At 42.3% G+C, this 17,476-nt stretch overlaps 1 protein-coding gene across 4 annotated transcripts in view; it reads right to left on the bottom strand.

Annotated features, from left to right (window-relative positions):
• Positions 1–494: 494 nt before the first annotated feature.
• Positions 495–17,476, bottom strand: part of FKTN (fukutin) — a 44,131-nt gene continuing 27,149 nt past the window's right edge. For all 4 annotated transcript variants that reach the window (XM_080667944.1, XM_080667947.1, XM_080667945.1 and 1 more), the window contains 3 exons: positions 15,296–15,429; positions 14,232–14,359; positions 495–4,823 (listed from right to left, as the gene is read on the bottom strand). In XM_080667944.1, coding sequence (XP_080524070.1) covers positions 4,610–4,823; positions 14,232–14,359; positions 15,296–15,429 — 476 coding nt within the window. In that variant the 3' untranslated portion in view covers positions 495–4,609. The remainder of the gene's footprint in view (positions 4,824–14,231; positions 14,360–15,295; positions 15,430–17,476) is intronic.

Below are 17,476 nucleotides of genomic sequence, written 5' to 3'. Positions count from 1 at the left end.
TCCTTTTACTCATTTTTTAATTTCATTTTTAAGATTTGTGTTACCTCTAAATTGCAGCTTCTTCGTATGCAAAATAAAGGATAAAATACCTACCTTGTAAGGTCAGATGACACATCTACTGAAATGTAAGGACAAACTTAAGTCTTCCAATTCCAAATCTTTCTGCTACTTTGTTCTTCTTTGTCAAGATTGCTTGAGCTGTTCTAGACTCTGTGCCTTTCCACATACATTTTGCAATAAGGTTGCCTATGCCTACTAAAAACATTGCTGAGACTTTTATAGAAATTGCATTAAACCTATAGAAGTGACATTAAACCTATTTTGAGTTTCCCAGTCCATGAACATGGTATGTATCTCAATTTATTTAGGTCTTCTTTGATTTCTTTTATCATTATTTTTATATACAGATATTGTGTATGTTTTACCAGATTGCTTATAAATGTTAGTATCTGTTATTTCTAATGTAAACTTCAAAAATAAACACAAACTATTTCAAGAGATTAGAAAAATTTTATTCATCATCACAAACTGGATTATATATTATAAATTCTGATCAAAGGAGTAATAGTAAAGGTATTTTCAGTAGTACCACAAATTATTTGTACCTGAAGTAAACTGGTAAACATACACTAAAACTTACTCATGTTTAAAATATCACTTTGTTTAGAAAACTCACATATTTTTCTGATTATGCAGTAGAAGGGACACACACAGAGCTACGTATGATTTTTATTTTATGGGCACATGAGATATTCCTCACACTCTGAGTCATCAGAAGGCTACAAAATCTTGTAATTTTTTTTAAAATATGGAACATGAGACAGAATAATTGTTTTATAGAATAAAATACAGTACTTCTAATTCTCCTAATGCTCCCTTTTAACCTCCTTGTGGGAGCTGCTCACAGTATATAGCTGCTTGACTGGCTAATGTGTTCTCACATAATCTCTGCACTGAGTTGGGGTGGGAGATGGCAAGAGGGGCATTCTTGGCTAGAAGTTCTGAGAATATAGAAGCAGAGATTTCTCATTAGGAAAATTTATGCTTGCCTACTTTAGCAATGGTTCCTGTACAAAAGCTATCATCATTGAACTGGTCTGTTTGACTTATGCACTGCAATGAGAATTTCTCTCTGATGGGGAGCAGCTTAAAATAGCATCACATACCCTGTTGATTCTTGCCTACTTGAGACAGAAGCACAAACTTGGGGAAAGAAGGTGGACATGAGTACTTTCAATGATCCTTTATGAATACTGATATAATTATTTATTCATCAAGATAGACAACTAAATGAAACTAAGTATTCTAAATTCTTTCCCTCTCCAAATCATGACTTATACCTGATTTTGGCTGGGAAGAGATTTACTAACAAGAAGGTGAGGTGTTACCTCTAGGAAAAGGTGGAATACTGAAAAACAAACAAACAAACAAATAAAAAACAACCCAACAACAACAAAAAACCACACACAAAAAAGTCCAGGGTATAGCAGGCACCAAATCTAGGTTGGTACAGAGAGTGAATTGCTTGAAACTAAAGAACCAGGTAGCATATGAGATAGTATAAGAAGATCCTAGGAGACAACAGCTTGACCAATAAAATAAAAATACAAGTTCATTTTAGAAAAGGAGGCAACTTGGTAAAGTCTCTGAATTCACAAACCATACAATTTGTTCTTTAATACCTTGATGAAAAACGTTTTCTTAAAGCAAATTGAGTCATGCAACCTTCTGATTAAGAATTGTGTCCTGACCCAGTTTCTTTTACTCCTTTTGAAGAATAATTAGAAAAGGACTTGGAAGTAGAAAATAAAAAACTTCTTGAGAACTTACTTAATCCTAGGCCTGATGCTAAGCACTTTATATTTCATTTATTCCTTACTAAAAACCCTTGGAAACACACATCATTTCCCTAATTCACTCATGTGAAAATTAAAGCTGAGAGGGCCTCTGCCCTAAATCTCATGTGATGAAGCAGGGATCCAAACTCAGGCGTAAATTAAAAGCTTGTTGTCTTTTTTAGGCCAACAAACTGCCTTCCCTTAGTGAGACGTCAGAGGTGACTTAGCCCAGGTCTTAACGACAGAGGAAAAGGAAAAAGAAATAGCTGCGGGAAATTTCTTCAGAGAAAGGCATTTGGTGGGTCAGAAACTAGAGTTTTCTATGCTTTAAAGCCATTTCAAAGGATGATTATGTGTTAGAAGGTGGGAATGTGGCACTTTCTCTGAGTAGGTTTTGAGAGGAAATTTCCCCTGGGGCTTATAACATTGAGGATAAAAGACCTGTTCATTTCCCAGAAGGTGAAAATAGGGGGAGGCAAAGGAACATTTGCAGCCTTAAGCTTGTGATATTGGGTGGTTTCAGGCCAGTGTGGGAATTCATTCCAAGTGTGTTTCCCAGATACTGTTCTGGTCCCCAATCTATAAGCCTCTGCTTTCCTGTAACACCTGCTGTCCACACCTCACTGTCTGCCATTTGTAGCCCTGTAAGACTAGAAACAATGGTTTGGGGTCACAAAGCATAAAAGGAATGAGCACAGTCTGGTTTCAACTAGTCGTATCCATAAGAGAATAGCAATAAAGAGGACGGGGAGAGGCTTCAGATACTGGCACTTAGCAGACTGGTGCTGATGCTTCCTGGGAAGTAGAGGGTGGCAACCAGACACCTCTTGAGCTTCAGAGAGTAGGTACTCCTGGATGTGAAAAGCATCCCGACCTGAAGCTGATGTACCCAATGAACTATTTCATTTCACCTTTTGAAGCTAAGACATTTTTCAATAAAGGTATCAAGATAACCTAAGAATTTTGGACAAGAAACAGTCCTTCTTGACCTCTTTGTCACCTTGGGCGCTCTATCTAATCAGAAAGATAATAAATGGGGAATGGCAGAAACACCCTGAATTGTAATCCAGTTGGGGATGAGTTCTGTCAAGCATCTCAAGCTGGGTTAGACATGCTGTGCTGTGAGCAATGAAACAGGCACGGGCCGGAAGTCATGGCTCTTGGGTTTGAACTTCAGTTGTTTCTTGCTCAAATCACTCATTTCTGGATTTCCAATTTAGCTACAAAATAATGGGGTTAGAATGAATGAGGTATGAGGCCCCTCTGCTTTTAAGATTCAAGAGCAAGGTGGTTTTCACCTGAATGTTGACTTGTTTGGGGGAATGGGCACACTCCGCCACGTGGGGGTCACATTTCAGGTTTACAGCCTGGCCTGCAGTCTGGGGAAAGGTGTCACTCCCTTTAAGCTTCCCTAACATTGAGCTTCCCTTCCTGGACCAAAAGGGAAGATAAGTAAAGGTATTTATTGTGCCTATATATCCCTTTACTTCTCACTTAGAATATGTAATTAAAGTGACTCAGGAAGAGATGGGGAAGGCAGAGCCATCCAGGCCCGCACAGGAAAACGAGGATTTCAGAGTGACAGATATTTGGTCAAGTAGGGAAGTCTGAGTTCTTACCCCATTGATATTCAACAGATAGAACCACTAAACCTGATATAGACTTTGCAAACACTATGATCTGGGGCGGGGAAACAGTTACCAGGTTTTCCACTTATCCTCATTTTGGAGACCTGGTGTAGTTTTGGAAGAGAGAGGAAAAAGGCAGGCTTATATACCATTTAATCAGTTTACAGGCCATACGTGAAAACTATGGAGCTATAATTAATTAACAAATACACTGAAGAGAACATTTAAAACACGAGAGGTATTTCTATGAATATTTTAGTGTTAAAATTGGGAGTGCAAGGATTATACATCAGAAAATGATAAATGTCTATGATTAGCTCATATTTTTACCCAACAGATGGTTTACAATGAAAGATGGGAAGTTTTGTGAAAAGACAATCCTTTCAACATCGTGTCCGCCAGCATGGTCCCACTTGCACGCTTTGTCAAAGTGCTATCAGAAGTCAGTGAATATTCTCACGATGGTTAGAAATGCAAGCATTACACACACATAAGCTTTCCCTTCACTTCAAATATGAAAATGGAAAGTGTATGGAAATGCAGGCATCTTTGACAAGGCTAGAAACGCGCTCTCCTCTCATTGGATGCTGCCCTGTGCTTTAAATCAATTCCATAGCAGGATGCTTATCAAATGAACCTGCTGGCGTACTGTCTTGATGCCACCTAAAATCTGATCACTTGAATATTAACTCAGAAACCACAACCTTAAAAGCAGCAATAATACGCAAGCTTAAGTGTTGAGAGCAGGAATGGGTCACTCTTTTTAGCTCCTTCCTTAACCTCGCATGGCAAGCCCATCTTCCAGTCCAAACATTATCTAACATTTGAAGGCAGTTAGAGCTCTTCAAAGAGTGAGCTGTTTCCCTCAAAGGAAAACTGGGGTGCTTACCAAAGGGAGGGGGGGAAAGGCAGGCATCTGTCTCACTCTCTCCCCGGTAACCTAGCACTGTACCTGGCACGTGAAGACACCTCAATAAATGCTCAATGAGAGAATTAAATGGCTTAGGAGTTAGAACTCTTTCTGAGTTTTCAAACTTGTTTTTCTTTGGCTCCCACTTATGTTTGACAAATAGACATGTATCTTTTAAAACAGTTATCCGCCTGTTTTTCAGGAGAGGAATTCTACCATTTCAACCCACTGTCTCAGTATAACTGGATAACCTCATCCCACTCGGAAATTGGCCAGACGCCGTTGGGCTGCACATTGGGGGGTGAGCGCTTCCAGTCCCACGTCTTCACGGGAATCTGCCAGGTCTTCCCATAGTTGGCTTCAATGTATTCGATGGTTTCACAGGGCACATGGACCTTCATGTCTACAAACTCAGTCCAGCACAGTGTAAACCTGGGAAACAGGTATCTGTGGCAAAACAGAGGCAATGGGGAGAGGGCTTAGGCCTCAACACTGGACCTTTTGGCTGAGGAACCCAGCTGTTAGTAACTGTTGGTTGAAGGACAGTCCTCCCCCACTAAATACCTTTGGGGATAGATGTTTTTGACTGTCAGGCATGTCTTTCCTCTTCTAACGTTAACAGCATCCTAATTTCCCTCCCCTGTCCCCAGTCCCCAGGACTCAGGAGGGCTGACCCTATCCCTGGGTTCCACAGACGGGTAAAAAAGGCCCAGGCTTAACCAGTACACTGTAGCCCTCTATTCTCTGTTGTTTTCTGGAAAATGTTTCCTCTCTTCACAACCTGGGAAGACCTTTCAGCAATGAGACTTGAAGTCACAATAGCACATCACAGAAATCTGAAATATCACAGGATTAAAGAAGAAAAAAAAAGGAGCAGGGAAAAAAGCTAGATGTCAAAGTATAATCATATGGTGGAAATGAGATCTAACTGGGACATTCTCCAGGGAAAGGTCAGTTCTCACGTATTCTGCTTTTGAATATCATGTTTATCACCAGAAGAACATAAAGCCATGCACGAAAATGAGAGGCTGAACAAGTTCTAAAGAAAGCAACAAGTTCCTTCCACCCAAACCATGGGTGCTGGCAGTTTCGACAGTCCCAGCTGGCTTCTGAGAAAGGACGGCCACCGCGAATCTCATAGCTGAGGAGGAAGGAAGACAGCATGGCCCCACCATCTGCTGGTCCTACATATACTTGGCACACTCAGATTCATAGAGCTGCTTATTTTGTCATCAGACACATGCATCCATCACCAGCCTCCCCAATCTGATGCTGGTCAGCACAATGTCCACCTGTGCCATCCTATCAAGTTGACACACTGAAGTCGAAATGAGGCGTAAATCATGGTCTACCTAGTAAGATAGGCCAAGAAACTTCTCTCTTAAATATTAGCCTCTACAGTCTCACCAAAACGGTGACAGAAAGAAAAACCATAGGTCCAGGACAGACAGGGTGAATAAGAATACCACAAACTTTACAAAGGTAACATTTTGAACAATAAAAGATTTATGAACAAAACCAAAACATTTTAAATATATAAACAATATTAAAAGAATTCAAAGACAATTTAACTCAAACAGTAATTTTGTTCTAAATAGAGCGATATCCCTAAACTTTTTGTGGTTTTCTTTTCACCAAGTGATTTTCAATCTATTCAGCAAAAAGAAAATTCCAATTTCCTAGGAGAAGAGAAAAGATAAACCATAGAATATAAAACTGATTGTAAAATGGGATTGTGGAGAGGAAGGGGGAGGTGAGTGACACAGAACACCTGCCATGTCCTCTGTCCAGGTTACCAGTAGACAATGACTCACACACCATGTGTCTGTAATGCTGCCTTAACTTTAAAGCTAAGAAGTTCAGCTAAGCAGTTTGTACTTTACAGCTCTGTTAGGATCCAAAATGTGAACAGACTTAAATTCAGACAAAGCAACCCTAAGTCAGAATATAAATTCAAGGGATCTTAACACACACACTCACACTCCTTCCATTCATTTTCTATCTCATATCATTGTTATTTTATTTTTTTATAAAACAGTAGTTTGTTGGAGTAGACCATTTTCCCCCTCACAGACATCCTTAAAATCTGTAAAACTACTTATTAGTGGTTGGATAAAGTAATTCGTCAGTTTAATTGTACAACCTATACACTTAATTGTTAAAGAAAACACATTTTATTATTACTAGTTAGCAAGGCTGAATTAGAGACATCAATTACAACTGAATCTGATCTTTTTAAACATAAATTTACATTAAACTCTGAAGTTGGAGCAGCAGAGCCATTTTATTAACCACGTGTCTAAAATGGAAACCATCCCCACACGCCACGATATTTTGAATTTAATTAAAAAATCAATTTGCAACGAATATTATAAAAATAAATATATTACTCACAATTAGGGTGTTCTTGAATATTTTCAGCTGAAAATGCTCATGAGAAATGATTTTAAAGTTGGTCAGGGCTGCCACTTAGGGAAAACATTTTTTTTTTTATAGAAGTGCATGGCGTGTGGGGAAGGTCCGCTGTTTGCGTCTAGAGACGCTTATGGCGTACAATGGGTTAAACAAGAATTTCCTGTGAAACAACACGAATGGTTTATTCTCTTTACCAATTTTGTCTCTTCTTTTAACTCTTAACTTCTTTTTCTTGTGTTATTCCAGTGCCTTAAACCCTCTAGCTTAATAGAAGTAGGGACAGCATGCATTCTTATATTCTTTTCTAATTTTAATAGAAAAACTTCTAAAGTTTTATCATTAAGTATGACTGCTTACTCTAAGTTTTTGGTGTATTTTCTTAACCAGGTTAAATGAATTCTAGATCCCTTTTATTCCAAGGGTACTAAAAATCCTTCCTTTTATTTTTAATCAGGATATTTACCAAAAGTTTAAATATCATCTACTGAAACTATCACATAGTTTTTTTCTCCCTTTAATCTTTTAATCCTTTAATGTTGAGAATTATACTAATACACACACAGTACAAAATTGTATTCATGTTTCATTTAGGATATTTTTATCTGTGCTCACTTAGACTGTAGTGTCCCTTAAAAAATGTTCTTTATCTTGATTATTGTAGTAGTTACATAGGTATATGCATTTGTCAAAACTTAAAATGGGTGCATTTAATTATATGTCAATAAGGGTGAAAAAGCAGGTACGATAAAGCATGCATACAGTAAACACTCAGTAGAAGTTAAAACTTCGAATCCTCGAGGCATAATTATTACTTCGTTACTGTTTACTGGTGACTGGGACTCTGGAGGACAAAAATAAATATAAAAACGCCAAAATTTCAGAGAAGAATTTAGGTTTTAGGTCTGGAGTTAAATCTTGGCCCTGCCATTATGGCAAGATGACCTTGAGTGAGTTACTTCTCTCCTCTGAGCTCCAGCTTCCTCATATCTACTGGGAGTGAGAGCATATAACCCATAGAGATAATGTAAAGCAGATAATCTAGCAGATACTGTGGTAACTATATCTTTATTGATGCTGTTAACATTATAATTATTATTAAATCTTGAGCCAAAAACATAATTCTGAAGGCAAAGAGTAAAATTTTTAAAAGGGAAACTTTTTATTCCTACCTGAGTTTCTCTCCAATCTTTTAAAAAATGGTAAGCATTCTATGATATTAAGCTTTTCTCAGAATTAACTTTGTTGAAAAAAAGTAGAATACTATAAAGACCCTTAGACTAGCTCTAAAGGTTTCCCCTGCCCCCCATCTAGAAAATACTGCAGTTCTTTAAAGCAAATAGCACTGCAAAGAATCAAAATGGCATATGGCTGGGGGAATCTTCCAAAGAAACTACTCTACACAGCCATTCCGTTCTTTTCTCTGCCTTTTAAGGTCATGATAACATGATAGAAAATCTGGGACTCACACCATCTGTCCAGACAGCTCTACCACTGCTCATTTCTCCTGTGAAATCATCAGAACACTTCACACTTCCCAAACACTGCCGCCATAAAGAGCAGTTACTGCAGAATGAACGAAACGAAGTGCTTAGAAATGAACAGCTCTTTTGAGGTTTATGGGTTTCAGATCATGTCAGTGAGAAGACATGCAAGCCTTAGAAAATTTAAGAATAACAGGATTATCATACTGGCTCTAGAAATTATCTTTCTTAGAAAAAGGTGATATTCTCATATGAGTTCTCTAAGAATAGATTTGGCAATTTAATCTCTAAATTTCTCATAAGACTAAGAAAAGGAATAGTTTTCTTTACCACCACCACCACCACCACTAGTCCTATATAATCCTATATAATAAAAGAGAAACATGTAAATTGACTGTACCGCCGCTATGCTCACCAGCCAGCCAATCAGGAGTGATTATGCAAATTAACCCAACAAAGATGGCGGGTTAATTTGCATACACAGGCACCAGGTGGAGAGTGGAGCAGCTTGGGGAACTTGGCTTCCCAAGCTGCCAGACGGAGAGCAGAAAGGGAGAGCTGGCGGCTTGGAGGACTTGGCAGAGCGGGAGGTCCTGGGACGGAGACAGAGCAGGAAGGGAAAACCAAGAACGCGGGGAGCACCAGGAATTCTGGGAATAGTAGTTCTGGTGGCAGCCCCAGGACCAGAAGGGGAAGCCCAGGGCATAGGGAGCACCAGGAATGCTGGGAATCGTAGTTCTGGTGGCAGATGGAGCTCCTAGACCAGCCGTGGGCAAACTACGGCCCACGGGCCGGATCCGGCCCATTCGGCTGTTCTATCCGGCCCGCAGAGCCGAAAGAGCGGAGGGTTCTCTTGCTCTCCCCTCCGCTCCTTTACTTTGAATTTATATTAGTTCACACAAACACTCCATCCATGCTTTTGTTCTGGCCCTCCGGTCCAGTTTAAGAACCCATTGTGGCCCTCGAGTCAAAAAGTTTGCCCAACCCTGTCCTAGACACCAGAGCAAAGTGAGTCTGGAGCAAGTTACTGTTGCGGGTGGGGGATGGAGGGAAAGCAAAGGTGAGAGACATAAGTAAAATCAGAGTGTCTAGGAAAAATTAAAGGGAAGATATCCTAAAACGTCTAGGAAATCTCCACCAATGAAGCAAAGAAAAAAAATGCCTCTATTATTCTGTGAACAACAAACCAAACTGGGTTGGGGTCTCAGACAATTTGCTCATATGATTGCAAAGACAGACAGAAACTCCTGGATTGGAGAGGGCTCCCCTGAGGGCTCCCAGATTGGAGAGGGTGCAGGTCGGGCTGAGGGACTTATCCCCCCACCCCCGTGCACAAATCTTCGTGCACCAGACCCTAGTAATATTAATAATAGCAGCTAATAATTACTTAACATTCAGGACATGCTTATTCTCTTCAAAACCCTTTTGTCTATCAACTCACTTAATCTTCAAAACCACTCTATGTAGCAGTTTCTATTATTATTCCCATTTCACACTTGAGGAAACTTAGGTACAGAGGAGTTAAATAACTTTCCTGACGTAATATATCCAGCTGGTCAAATGTAGAGCTGGGATTCAAAAGCAAATGGGCTGCCACCATGCCTTTAATTTCTATGCTATACTTTCTTATAGATTTTTTTTAAAAGCCTCCAGATTATACATGAAATTTGGCATCTTTATCACATTCTAAATAAACAAACTGTGGCTGAATGTCAAAAACACCACCCCCCATTCACCTAGTCACAAGAGTGTCACTTATATATTCATTAATTTATCATCAGAACTTACTCAGCATGAATGTGCTTGTCAAAAAGCAAATAAGTTTTTATCTATATACTAGAGGCCCAGTGCACGAAATTCATGCAAGGGAGGGGGCCTTCAGCCCGGCCTGCACCCTCTCACAATCCAGGACTGCTGGCCTCTAACTGCCTCTGCCTGATCTCCCCTAACCACTCACCTACCTGCTTGATCGCCTCTAACCATTCTGCCTGCCTGCCTGATGGCCCCGAACCGCCCACCTGCCTGCCTGATCACCCCTAACTGCCTCTGCCTGCTTGCATGATCGCCCCTAACCACTTACCTACCTGCTTGATTGCCCCTAACCACTCTGCCTGCCTGCCTGATCACCCCTAACCACTCTGCCTGCCTGATCATCCCTAACTACTCGCCTGCCTGCCTGCTCGCCCCTAACCACCTCTGCATGCCTGCCTCATTGCCCCTAACTGCCTCTGCCTTGGCCCCCACCCACCGTGGCGGCTTCATCCAGAAGGTCGTTCGGCCGTCTGGTCTAATTAGCATATTACACTTTTATTATCATCCTATCTAATAAAAGAGTAATATGCAAATTGAATGTACCTCTGCTATACCCACAAGCCATGCCCACCAGCCAATCAGGAGTGAGTATGCAAATTAACCCAACCAAGAGGGCTGCGGCCACGGAGAGAGCAGGAGGCTTGGGTTTCCCTGGCAATGGAGGAAGCCAAGCTTTCTGCCTACCCTGGCCTGCCTTGGCCTCTGCTTAAGGCTACAAAGTTTCAATTATAGAAGATAAATAAATCCCAACAAAAATGGCAGCAGCCATGGAGCTGGAGAGAGAAGGAGGCTTGAGTTACCCCCGGCAACAGAGGAAGCCAAGTGTCCGCAGCCCTGGCATGCCTTGGCCCCCAGTTAAGGCTACAAAGTTTCAATTATAGAAGATAAATTAATCCCAACAAAAATGGCTGCAGCCACAGAGCAAGCAGGAGGCTTGGCTCCACTCAAGGCTACAAAGTTTCAATTATAGAAGATAAATAAATCCCAGATACCAGGGCCTCTGCTTGGGTCGCTGGGGGCATGGCTGGCCTGCAAACCACTACAGGCCCCTTGCCCAGGCCACCCCACGCCCCAAGGGAACCCCCACCCTGATCCGGGACACCCTTCAGGGCAAACCAGCCAGCCCCCACCCGTGCACCAGGCCTCTATCCTATCTAATAAAAAAATAATATGCAAATTGACCGTCACTCCAACACACAAGATGACTGTCCCCATGTGGACACAAGATGGCCACCACAAGACGGCCTGCAGGGGAGGGCATTTGGGAGGGACCAGGTCTGCGAGGGCAGTTGTGGGCGATCAGGCCAGCAGTGGAGGGCACCTGGGAGGGACCAGGTCTGCAAGGGAGGGCAGTTGTGGGTGATCAGGCCAGCAGTGGAGGGCACCTGGGAGGGACCAGGTCTGCAACGGAGGGCAGTTGGGGGCGATCAAGCCTGCTGGGGAGGGCAGTTAGGGGTGGCCATCCTGGCAGAGGAGGGAAGTTGGGGGCGACCGCGCCTGCAGGGAAGGGCAGTTGGGGGGGGACCTAGGCCTGCAGGGGAGAGAAGTTGGGGGGGACCAGGCCTGCAGGGGAGAGCAGTTGGGGGTGACCCGTGACCAGGCCTGCAGGGGAGGGCAGTTAGGGGTGACCAGGCCTACAGGGGAGGGTAGTTAGGGGCAAACAGGCTGGCAGGGGAGCAGTTAGGCATCAATCAGGCTGGCAGGGGAGAGGTTAGAGGGTGATCAGGCTGGCAGGCAGAAGCATTTAGGGGCAATCAGGAAGGCAGGCAGGTGAGCAGTTGGGAGCCAGCAGTCCTGGATTGTGAGAGGGATGTCCGACTGCCTGTTTAGACCCGATCCTACCGGGATTGGGCCTAAACGAGCAGTCGGACATCCCTCGAGGGGTCCCAGATTGGAGAGGGTGCAGGCTGAGCTGAGGGACACCCCCCCCTCCGGTGCATGAATTTCATGCACTGGGCCTCTAGTAGAAGATATAAAAGCCTAAGCAACTGTTACAATGAAATGACTAGTTACTATGATGCACACTGACCACCAGGGGGCAGATGCTCAATGCAGGAGCTGCTCCCAGTCTGCAGGCCCCAATCACCAATGGGGCCTGCCGGCCAACCTCCTGGTCCTTCCCCCCGGCTGGCAGGCCCTGATCGCCTGATTGGGTCTGGGCCCTCAGGCTGGGGTGGGGAACCAGGGGTGGGTGGTGGCAGACATGGCCTCTTTCCCAGGGGGCCCAAGGGTTGACTCCCTCCTTGGGGCCGGTGGCCAACTTCCCGGATCCCTCCCTCAATCCCTCCCCACAGCCAGCAGGCCCCAATTGGCCCACTGCCCGCCCACCTTGGTGGTGGTTGGCCCCTCTCCCTGGCCAGCAGGCCCCGATCGCCCGATCGGGGCCAGGCCCTGGGCTGGGACAGGGAACCGGGGGTAGGTGGTGGTGGATGTGGGCGGCAAGGGAAGGAGGAGGTGGGGAGGCAGGGAACCTGATCAGCCCTGATCGCCGGCCAGGCCTAGGGACCCCACCTGTGCACCAATTTCATGCACTGGGCCTCTAGTAATATATAAAAAGTTTCAAGAATATGCTCTAAGGTCAGTGTCAACTTGGGAATGCTTTATAACTTTGAGAAAAAAGGTTTGGATTATCTCAAACCTCCAGACCAAGATTAACTTTACATGAAGGCTCCTTGCCTTCAAAAAGGACTCAGCGATTCCAGGAGGGTATGCTACCGTGTGCAGAAGAAACCAGGCTGAGTGTGGATTCCCCTTCTGTGTTACAGAACATTCCCCACTGTGCCCAATGGCTCCATGTACTCAGTGATCGAAGCCACAATCTCAGCTTGTTGGTGAGGTAAGTTTATGCCACTAATTAATATCATGACAGTCATGATATTAATCAGATTAGTAATTACAGTATTAATGATATTAAATAACTAGAGGCCTGATGCATGAAATTCATGTAAGAGTAGGCCTTTGCAGCCACGGCTGCCTTGGCCCTCGCAGACCCGGCTTTGTCCAGAAGGTTGTCCGGATAGTTGTCCCGCCGTCCAGTCTAATTAGCATGTTAGCTCTTTATTATATAGGATAACACCACTGAGAACCACCATTTACTTAATAAGTACTAAGCACTACACTAAGTGCTTCCAATTGTCAAGTGTGTTGGAGAGGCAGTGGGAAGTAGTGGTTAAAAGTATGAATTCTAGAGACAGGCTGGGGTCTGACTCCTTCACTTACTTGCTATGTGATCTAGAACAAACTTCTTAAAGTCTCAGCACCTCACAGAATACCTACCTTTTAAGGATGTTTAGAATTAGATGTGTTAATACATGTGAAATGTTCATAATAGTGCCTGACTCACAGTAGCACTACCCACATTTAATAGATGAGATTAATGTTCAGAAAAGCTAAAGGTCACGTTAGGTGTCGTTGAGGTTTCCCAGGTAGGCCTGACCCCAAAACCCCAGCTCTAGGTTCTCCTTCTCATTCATTCTCTCTCAGAACTGAGAACAGCATTAAAAATGTTTAAAATGCCAAACTAATATACTACCTTCCTTCAGTTCTGAGATCCCTCCCCCTAAATTCTTCCATCTGTGACTCATGTGTCTTATGATTATAACTGGCAGTTTTTCCTTTCTTAGTAGCACATAAAATAATAGTGCATCTTACAATGTGTATCATCTTACCTTTGACAAAATATGGTAGCTGTTATGCCTAATGGGCATCTTTCAAGGATTAGCCCTCAGCCTCTGTTAAGGGCACAGATCAGAGCTTGCCCAGCACTCATGGCCTCATTCAATCCCAATTTCCTCACTTCCCCTTCACTTCCAATGATCGCCTCACTGACCTTTACCCATCCCCAACCTTACAGTCAATCCGTGTTTGGGCTCAGGCTCTGGGTTTAGTTTTTGTGTTCCTTGTTTTGGTTTTATCTTTCTGATAACTCAAGGGCTTCTAATCATAATGACTCTCTGGACTGACAAACCCAGGCATACTTCCTCCCACAGATGTCCTGATAGGTGGTTCTCACATTGCAAACATAATTGGGCTCTAAGGGTAAGCTGAGAGAGTATTAGCTAATAACGGAGCCTTGACAGAGTCTCCCCACCCCCCAACCTCTGAATATTTCTATAGCCCCTTTTGTAAGTACTTATCTGAATCATACTTAAATTTTTTTCCTGTTTTGGCCTGAGTCCCTCCATTCCACGTATGGTCAGTCTCTTCATAGAAGAAAAAAATGTCAAGTTTTACATCATCTTTTCCCTGGAAAGATAGTTCCAAGCTGTCTTCTACCTAGAGGGAAGATGAAAACCTTCACAGACTGAAACAAAGGAAATATATATCTTTTTAATTAAAAAGATAATGTTTTATATAGAGTGAACTTCTCAAAGGTAAGGACTATAACTTATTCATCTTATGTCCCAGGTGCCGACTACAGTGTCAGACATAGAGTGAGGGTTGAGTAAATGTTTGCTGAATGACTAGAGTTCTATTGCTTCGACTTTAACCATAGGAAACATTATATTAAATTTTCTTTATAAACTAGAATGTTTATGATAAGGAAAGTAATTTTCCAGTGACTAAACATACTTCTACTTTATTTCCTGGACAACACCATTCTGGGAACAAGAAACTTAATAGGAAGGTGATTGCAAGGGATCATAGGCTTAGGGCATAGGAATCAAATTGTCTAAAAGGAGATTTCATCTAAGCTGCAATGACCTATTCCTAGCCGACCTGAGAAAATTGCTGTGACCTAGGGCAGATGAAATAAACAGTTCAAGTACTGTTTGAAATGAGTCTGTATTTCTAACCCTTAGCAATCAATGAAATGTTTCATGTTGATAATGATATCATGCCAAAGTGAACATAAAACTAAATTACTCATGAGAGACAATATAACTTTAATAGGATAGATGGACTTCTTATATTGTTTATTACATACTGTATTAACTATATATTATATTGTTGCCAAATATAATGGGAATAAATTCATCTGCAAGAGTACAAGGTCTTTCTCTCCTTATCATTGTTAACAGAAAGCCAGATTTTCTCCTTTTCCTTAAATAGTGCAGAGGTCACAAGTGGTTACAAGCTTCTGCTGTGCTCATCCTGGCGAATTCGGAGTGACAAACGACACATGCAACGTCCTTAATCATTTCCGAGTTAATTCAAGTTTTACTCTTGAGACTTGTTACTTACGAAGTAAAGCAGACTTTTATTACTGACCTTCCCAAATTTGTGTTTGAGTGGAAGTCCTGCATCCTGAAATGCTGAAATAATATTAGATCGATAATCTTGTATAAAAATTCCTAGGTCAACATCTTTACTATAAGGAATGATACTGCACTGCCGATACCATCCTAAAAGTAAATAAAAAAAAAATAAGAAAACAAAAAAACAAAACCTGAGTTTAGAAAAAAATCAGTCATTATTATAATGATCTTTGTAACAGTGGATTTTATTTCATAGGAGTAGACTTACAGTGCTTTACTAAAATTATTTTTTAAAAATATGTTTTAGTTGATTTTAGAGAGAGAGAGAGATGAAAGGAGAGAAAGAGAAACATTGATAAGAGAGAAACATTGATCATCTACCTCCTGCACACCCACTACTGGGTATTGAGACCACAACATGGGCATGTGCCCTGACTGGTCATTGAACCAGGTGACCTCTTGGTGCATGGGACAACACTCCACCAGCTGAGTCACACTGGCCAGGGCTTACTAAAATTATTTTTAAAAATTAGATCCTAAGATAAAATATGTGGTTATAGGACCCACCTGTTAAAGAATCAACCTCTTCCTTCTCTCTCTCCCTCCCTTCCTTCTTTCCTTTTACTAGTCTGAGCACTAAGCATCCTCACAAACTTCCATAATGTGTTTAAAATTTATCTTTAGTGTTGAAAGTATTATAGATGTCCCCTTTGTGTGTTTTTTTTCCCATTGACCCCTTCCACTCTGTACCTGCACCTCCCAGGCCTTCACCACTCTATTGTCTTGTGTCCATGGGTTATAAATACCTATATATATATAAAAGCCTAAGCGACTGAATGACCGATTGCTATGACGTGCACTGACCACCAGGGGGCAGACACTCAACACAGGAGCTGCCCCCCCGGTGGTCAGTGTGTTCCCACAGCGCGAGTGCCGCTCAGCTGACTGACTGGTGCCAGATGCCAGGCTCACGGCTGGCAAGCACAGCTGCGGCAGCGCAAGCCTCTCCCGCCTCTGTGGCAGCGCAACCGAGTGGCAGTAGCGGCAGGCACAGTGAGGCTGGGATGAACAGGAGAGGAGTGATGCCTGGCCCAGGCTCAAGCTCAGCCTCCTCCCCAGCCGCCTGCTGCTTCGTGCACCACATCCCTCAAGGGATGTCAGACTGCCGGTTTTGGCCCAATCCCTGCAGGCCAGGCCCTGGATCAGGCCAAAACCAGCAGTCTGACATCCCCTGAGAAGTCCCCGATTGCAAGAGGGCTCAGGCCAGGCTGAGGGACCCACCAGTGCACGAATCCGTGCACCGGGCCTCTAGTATGTATATAAATTCCGGTTAATTACTCCCCTCCCACACTCCTATCCCCGCCTTCCCTCTGAAATCCATCAGTCTGTTCCATGCTTCTATGTCTCTGGTTCAATTTTATTCATCAGTTTATTTTGTTCATTAGATTCCAAGTGTATTTTAATTTCTGAATAAACTATTAGCTTTAATAATTTTAACTGGGCATCCATTTTAAAAAATTAAATTATTTTGAGAATGTTTAATCATAAACCTCTAATGATGATATTTTAGCCTTTAAGATATTCTAAAAAAATATAATTTAGCCCAGCTGGTGTGGCTAAGTGGTTGAGTGTCGACCTAAGAACTAGGAGTTCAGAGTTTGATTCACAGTCAAGACACATGCCTGGGTTTGGGGGTTGATCCCCAGTGTGGGGCGTACAGGAGGCAGGTGATCAATGATTCTCTCTTGTCATTGATGTTTCTGTCTCCCTCTCTCTTCCATTCTGAAATCAATAAAAATATATTTTAAAGAAAAAAATATATGTATATATGTACATACATATATAAAATTTAATTCTTTTGCTTAAATATCCCTTTCCTGAGCAGTAGTTCGTAGAACTTAAGAGTTCTGAACAGCTCATGTCTGATGGATCATATAAAAAAGAAGAGCAGTATCAACCTCAATTTTCAGCATGTCAAAAGCTATTTCTAGGTATTTATTATGTATCTACTTCTCAATCAGATGCTACAGTACTATTCTGAAAAAAACAAAATTTATACCTTAATATTGCTAAGGGTTTCTCAGTCTCCCCTATTATCCTTCGAAGCCTTCCATCTAAATTATTAAAAAAGTATATAAAGGCCTATGATTATCTTTGTAGATACTGCTATTGGGCAATACTGTCTGGAATTCTA

Source organism: Plecotus auritus (assembly GCF_963455305.1).
Source record: "Plecotus auritus genome assembly, chromosome: 5".
NCBI classification, from domain to species: domain Eukaryota; kingdom Metazoa; phylum Chordata; class Mammalia; order Chiroptera; family Vespertilionidae; genus Plecotus; species Plecotus auritus.
The sequence above is the reverse complement of the archived record's forward strand: the minus strand, read 5'-3'. Positions and strand labels throughout refer to the sequence as shown.